General features: G+C 41.0%; 1 protein-coding gene across 2 annotated transcripts; it reads right to left on the bottom strand.

Annotated features, from left to right (window-relative positions):
- Positions 1 to 4,645: 4,645 nt before the first annotated feature.
- On the bottom strand, positions 4,646 to 6,672 carry LOC106570100 (protein S100-A1). Of its 2 annotated transcripts, none has more exons than XM_014142102.2 (3): positions 6,517 to 6,672; positions 5,252 to 5,417; positions 4,646 to 4,902 (listed from the first exon to the last, which is right to left on the bottom strand). In XM_014142102.2, exons 2-3 carry the CDS (start codon positions 5,390 to 5,392, stop codon positions 4,744 to 4,746), a joined length of 300 nt encoding a protein of 99 aa, XP_013997577.1. In that variant the 5' UTR covers positions 5,393 to 5,417; positions 6,517 to 6,672; the 3' UTR covers positions 4,646 to 4,743. The 2 variants fall into 2 exon arrangements, with proteins under 2 accessions (XP_013997577.1, XP_045550566.1); XM_045694610.1 differs by lacking the exon at positions 6,517 to 6,672 and adding an exon at positions 5,819 to 5,996.
- Between the last annotated feature and the right edge of the window lie 610 nt (positions 6,673 to 7,282).

Genomic DNA, 7,282 nt, shown 5'->3' with positions numbered 1-7,282 from the left:
GTTGGGAAAGGGCTCGTAAGTAAGCATTTCACGGTAAAGTGTACAACTGTTGTATTTGGCGCATGGGACAAATACAGTTAGATTTTTAATTTGACTTGACTGACCTCCCCTGTGCAACTCCTCTCTGCCTTTTTTTCCCTCTACTGCCCCCTCCCCAACACCTTCTCTCAATCTAAACGTTGTTGTCTTTAAAGGACAGAAAATATAAAAGGAAGAGCACACGGTAGAGGTTAATGTAAGCAGCAGTGTTATGTGGTTGTTTGTGTATGTGAGGGTTGACAGTAACAAATGACCTGGGTCGTACTTATTAAGGCACATCTCAGCAAATCCTTCTGCAACGGAATATGAAAACTAGTTTCTCGTTGCACTCATTCTTGTAGTCCCTCCCTTTTTAAATTAGTTTTCTTCCGTATAACAATGCAATAGCTCAGAGTTTAACAGTAGGATTGCCATACTCTCCTGACATCTAGTGGTCACATATGGAACTGTGGACTGACCGCCATTATTCCAGAATACAGAAGATAAGAACTTTGATCAGTGCCAAACCTTGTGCTTGTTTTTAATCAATTAGACATACAGTACCAGTCAAAAGTTTGGACACACCTGCTCATTCCAGGGTTTTTCTTTATTTTACTATTTTCTACATTGTAAAATAATAGTGAAGACATCAAAACTATGAAATAACACATGGAATAATGTAGTAACCCAAAAGTGTTAAACAAATATATTGTATATATAAGATTGTTCCAAGTAGCCACCCTTTGCCTTGACAGCTTTGCACACTCTTGGCATTCTCTCAACCAGCTTCGCCTGGAACGTTTTTCCAACAGTCTTGAACGTTTTTCCAACAATTTCCACATATGTTGAGCACTTGTTGGCTGGTTTTCCTTCACTCTGCAGTCCAACTCATCCCAAATCATCTCCATTGGGTTGAGGTCGGGTGATTGTGGAGGCCAGGTCATCTAACGCAGCACTCCATCACTCTCCTTCTTGGTCAAATAGCCCTTACACAGCCTGGAGGTGTGTTGGGTCTATGTCCTGTTGAAAAAAAATGATAGTCCCACTAAGCCCAAACCAGATGGGATAGCCTATCGCTGCAGAATGCTGTGGTAGCCATGCTGGTTAAGTCTGCCTTGAATTCTAAATAAATCACTGACAGTGTCACCAGCAAAGCACCCCCACACCTCCTCCTTCATGCTTCACGGTGGGAACCACACTTGCGGAGATCATCCGTTCACCTACTCTGCGTCTCAAAAAGACACGGTGGTTGGAACCAAAAATCTCAAATTTGGACTCAGCAGACCGAAGGACAGATTTCCACCGGTCTAATGTCCATTGCTCGTGTTTCTCGGCCCAAGCAAGTCCCTTCTTCTTATTGGTGTCCTTTAGTAGTGGTTTCTTTGCAGCAATTCGACCATGAAGGCCTGATTCATACGGTCTCCTCTGAACAGTTGATGTTGAGATGTGTCTATTACTTGAATTCTGTGAAGCATTTATTTGGGCTGCAATTTCTGAGGCTGGTAACTCTAATGAACTTATCCTCCGCAGCAGAGGTAACTCTGGGTCTTCCTTTCCTGTGGCGGTCCTCACGAGAGCCAGTTTCATCATAGCGCTTGATGGTTTTTACGACTGCACTTGAAGAAACCTTCAAAGTTCTTGAAATGTTCCGTACTGACTGACCTTCATGTCTTAAAGTAATGATGGACTGTCATTTCTCTTTGCTTATTTGAGCTGTTCTTGCCATAATATGGACTTGGTCTTCTATATGCCACCCCTACCTTGTCACAACACGACTGCTTGGCTCAAATGCATTAAGGGAAGAAATTCCACAAATGTACTTTTAACAAGGCACACCTTGTTAATTGAAATGCATTCCAGGTGACTATCTCGTGAAGCTGGTTGAGAAAATGAAAAGTGTGAGTGTGAGTGTGCAAAGATGTCATCAAGGCGAAGGGTGGCTACTTTGAAGAATCTCAAATATAAAATATACTTAGATTTATTTAACACTTTTTTGGTTACTATATGATTCCATATGTGTTATTTCATAGTTTTATTGTCTTCACTATTACTCTACAATGTAGAAAATAATTAAATAAAGAAAAACCCTTGAATGAGTAGGCGTGTCTAAACTTTTGACTGGTTCTGTACTTTGAGACAGGCATTGTAAATGGAACTACATAAGTTAGTTTTATTGAACTATCCAAAATGGAATTTGTATCTAAATAGTTGAAATCGAAATTCTCCGATTTTCTTTCTCCCGAAAATGTGTTTACAAAAAGACTCTCAAACCAATGATCAATGACTTCCAACCCATTGAGCAAAACTGGTTGAAAATATTTTGTTTCAATTGCAAAACTGGTAGAAATGATGTATTTTGAACGGTTTTTCACCTTGAGAAGTGGGAACGTATCTAGTGTTGTCTCACTTAAATTGAGAATATGTAAATTACTGTAGTTTTGTTGTCTTATTTAACACAGTACACTATACAGCATTACAGTATTCTGTAAAATGCACATAGCACAAAGTGAGTAGAGAGGATGTTATGAAATTATACAGAGAGAAGTCCCCATTGTAAAACCCTTTTGTGTGTCACATGGGCGTGTAACTCATGTGGATGTAACTCATGTGGATATAGTGTTTATACTGTTTATGCAACCTCCCCCTCAACCCACAGTTACCTAGCAACACCCCTGTTTGCCTTGTAACCAATAACATTGGTTGGCAGCAAAGTAGGCCCTGCCTAAGTGTACTCAGAGAACAAGAGAGGGAAGGCCCTGTCGAGAGAGAGAGAGAGAGAATGAGAGAGGAAATAACAGCTTTTGTTACTCAACTTGCACCAGACCATGACACACAATGAGAAAGGCCTTGTGGGAAAATAATTATATGAAAATATAGCCCACTATGTGTCCTATAATTAAACCACCCTACAGTTATTTTGTTGGCCTCTGTTACATACAGTGCATTCGAAAAGTATTCAGACCCCTTGACTTTCTCCACACTTTGTTACGTTACAGCCTTATTCTAAAATCAATTAAATGTACATAAGTATTCAGACCCTTTACTCAGTACTTTGTTGAAGCACCTTTGGCAGTGATTACAGCCTCGAGTCTTCTTGGGTATGACCCTACAAGCTTGGCACACCTGTATTTGGGGAGTGTCTCCCTTTCTTCTCAGCAGATCCTCTCAAACTCTGTCAGGTTGGATAGACAGCTATTTTCAGGTCTCTCCAGAGATGTTCGATCTAGTTCAAGTCCGGGCCACTCAAGGACATTCAGAGACTTGTCCCTAAGCCACTCCTGCGTTGTCTTGGCTGTGTGCTTAGGGTCGTTTTCTTGGAAGGTGAACCTTCGCCTCAGTCCTGAGCAGGTTTTCATCAAGGATCTCTCTGTACTTTGCTCCGCTTTCCCTCGATCCTGAATAGTCTCCCAGTCCCATCCGCTGAAAAACATTCCCACAGCATGATGCTGTCACCACCATGTTTCACTGTAGGGATGGTGCCAGGTTTCTTCCAGACGTGACGCTTGGCATTCAGGCCCAAGAGTTCAATCTTGGTTTCATAAGACCAGAGAATCTTGTTAACCATGGTCTGATTGTCACGACGTCTACTGAAGGTGGCTCCTCTCCCTGTTCAGGCGGCGCTCGGTGGTCGTCGTCGCCGGCCTACTAGCTGCCACTGATCCCCTTTTCGTTTGGTTTTGTCTGTGTTGTGTTACACCTGTTTTTAGTTAAGTTCATTAGTGGGGTATTTAGTCTCGCTTTCTAGGTTGAGGTTTGTGCGGGATTGTTTGTGTTTACCTGTCGTGAGGTTTTGGGGCGGTTTTGTTTTGTGTATTTTTGGAAGGACGTTTATTCTGGACTGTGTTCCGACCCTGTTGAGGTGGACATTTTGGTCTGGTTTGTTTTCCTTGTTCAATGCCTGGGTATGGTGTTTTGGACTCAGTAAATAAAACGCTCTACTAACGCATATTTGGTCTCCTGCGCCTGACTTCACCCCATCACTACTAGTGAGTTCTGACACAAAGTCCTTTAGGTGCCTTTTAGCAAACTCCAAGTGGGCTGTCATGTGCCTTTTACTGAGGAGTGGCTAAGTACGTTAACATATGGACTCACTACTGTAAGTCGCTCTGGATAAGAGTGTCCGCTAAACGACTAAAATCTAAATGTGATCTGTACAAGATTGAAAGGACATGTCATATGGTGTCTTTATTGGGCAGTCTCTCAGACACATTAATCCTAGTTCTGGACAAAAAAAACAAGCTCAACAGCAATTATCCATTGAAATTGCTTTTTATACAGGAGAACGGTTCATAATAATGGCCGGAATGGAGCAAATTGAATGGCATCAAACACCTGGAAACCATGTGTTTGATGTATTTGTTACCATTCCATTAATTTCGCTCCAGTCATTACCACGAGCCCGTACTCCCCAATTAAGGTGCCACCAACCTCCTGTGGCCTAATCTGTGTCCAAGAAACTGCCCCCAAGACTATTATGCATTTTTTTGTAGACAAAGAAACACACATCTACAATATTTTCACTCTAATTGAATTCCAATAGACTAGCTACAGTATAACACGTACAACCTGCATCTATAACTACTTTCTCTAATGCATGCATGCACACACACAAAATAATGACAACAACTCCTTGGTCTTTGTGTTTAATGGACAGTGTGATCATTACAAAAGTGAAAACTAGAACCCTTTTCTCCACGCCCCTTCCTCCTCTCCTCTTTTCATCCCTCACTTCCCCATCTTCTTCTTGTGCATCTGGTAGCACTGTTCACAGGCGATGGACAGGCCCACAACTAGAGAAACAAACTCCTCAAAGTTCACCTCTCCATCACCATTGGAGTCCAGATCCTTCATGATCTTGTCTACTGTGGCTGGGTCCTTCTGAGACTGAAAGGAAGACAGGGATGTTTTAATAATACTAACAATGTAAATACTGTTTTTTTTTGCCAACCACCTGACCAAGGAAAACTCTGGGCCTTATGACCTGGGCCCCTGAGTTTTTCCTGGTCAAGTCACGTGATCAGGAAAAACTCCGGACCCTAATCATAAATCTGCATGTTTTCTGTATCAAATTAACAGGGAGTTCTTCTATAGCTAATAGTATATAGTAATAGAGATAATATGCTGTACGTCCCAAATGGCATCCTATTGCCTAAATAGTGCACAACTTTTGACCAGAGCCCTATGGTGCCATGTGATACACAGACATAGTAGAGATAGTAGTAGAGATGGCCACCTTGAGGAAGCCAGAGAGCTCGTTCTCCATCAGGTCCCTTAGCTCACGGCGGCTCAGAGTGTTGCCATTGCCCTCCTTAGCAGCATACTTGTGGAACACAGTGATCATGGACTCCATTGCTCGTTCCAGTTCTGATGGCATGGTTGCCGGTCTAAGTTAGGTTGCACTGAGAGAGAGAGCGAGAGAGAGAAATTACACTTGAATGACAGGGTAGCAAAGCATTCATGTGACTAACGTGTATCTTTATTCTGGCTTTTAAAAAAAAATATATATTTTTTTACACAAATACTGTACTTTACAAGATGTTGGCTAAAGGAACTATATTTCATGAGGGAACTTCGTAATCTGAATGGTGTGTGTGTGATTGAATGGGCCATGTTGAAGAAAATCAGCACCATGTGCCCTGCCCGTTCCGATGAGTAATGCTCATGAGTAATCCCGAAAAATCACCAACAAAAGTTAAATCACAGATTCACTACTAAGTTATTTTCTTTCAAATACAGAACACAAAATACATTCACACCAGTCAGATACAGAGAGCACACAGATCATTTGACCTAACTTTACCTGGTTGAATTAGATAGAAGGGAAATGTAAAAGAGAGCCAATGAAATAGGGTGTGGTATGAGAGAAGAGAGGAAATGGACTGAGCTTGGAAAAAATGTAGTCCAAAACCGAGGAAAGTAGGGTAAAAGGAAAGACAAACCAGACTCGAGAAAGAGAGGTTGCACCAACAGTGAGGAAATAAGTGTCTGTACATGTCCACAGTCAGCTCTTAACCCAGTCAAAGTGAGCCACACCTTTATTTCAGTCAATTTCTTTATTGTTAAATAATATTACAAACTCAGATTCTTTTAGACCAAAAAATTATAATGCACACAATTATAATACTCTAATTGTTTAGCAAACATTCTAGGTTCTACATCTATGTGTTGGACATGCTCTTTTGTCCTTATGACAAATGTGATTATTTTAGTTTAGAAACTATGAAGTTTTAAAATCCTTAATCAATGCAGAACACCTAAAAAGGTACTACTGTAAGTCTGGACTGTACCCTAGAAAACTGCACTTCAAAGCCAATCGCACAAGACCAAGCATGAATTAAAGTATTTCAAGTCCGCTGACTAGTTCCTGAGTTTGAGGAAGAGATCAGATAGGATTAACAAAACTTTTTAGCCCGAAGCGACCTTTTACATTCGTAGACATTTTTTTTACTACCAGTTGGACATGAACAAGAGTATACATATTAGATGCTGAATTCTTACCGTTCACGAGTGTGGAGTTGGCGGTTGAGAAGAGTTGAGAAGAGTTGAATCGTGCAGAGCTGAGAAAAATATTGCGTCTGAGAATTTATAGACAGGCGCCGCCCTGTAGCCTATGCGCTGCCTTGAGTGAAGTAATGATACGGTGGATATACTGAGCTATATAGTAGGTTACATTGGTAAACCTTGCAAACACAGTCAAAGAATAGTTTGTGTTGTGTATTTAACATTATTAAAATGACTTACTCATTTACATGACAAGTAGGGCCAATTTTTATTTTAGAAATTATTAATAGCCCTACATTTTATTAATCTCCCACTTATATACAGAATAATGAGAACAGTGAAAATTGAGAGTGAGGTACATAACAATAAGGAGGCTATATAGTTGACTGGAGTCTAACAATTTTTTGGGCCATCCTCTGACAACACCTAGTATATAGGTCCTCAGTACAGAGTCAATGTGCGGAGGCACCGGTTAGTTATTCTGTAGGTAGAGGTTAAGTGACTATGCATGGATAATATACAGAGTAGCAGCAGCAGTGTAAAAATGGGGGGTGGGTTGGGGACAATGCAAAACATATTCCAGTCTGTGTTAGCAAATAAGTTCTGTAGCTTAACATCTGCGTCCTCTGACCACTTCCTTATTGAGCGAGTCACTGGTACTTTCTGCTTTAGTTTTTGATTGTGAGCAAGAATCAGGAGGATAGCGTTATGGTCAGATTTGCCAAATGGAGGGCGAGGGAGAGCTTTGTACACATCTCTGTGT

Source organism: Salmo salar, chromosome ssa14, assembly GCF_905237065.1.
Source record: "Salmo salar chromosome ssa14, Ssal_v3.1, whole genome shotgun sequence".
Taxonomy (NCBI): Eukaryota; Metazoa; Chordata; class Actinopteri; order Salmoniformes; family Salmonidae; genus Salmo; species Salmo salar.
Note: the sequence above shows the minus strand (reverse complement) of the source record. Positions and strands in the feature narration are given on the sequence as shown.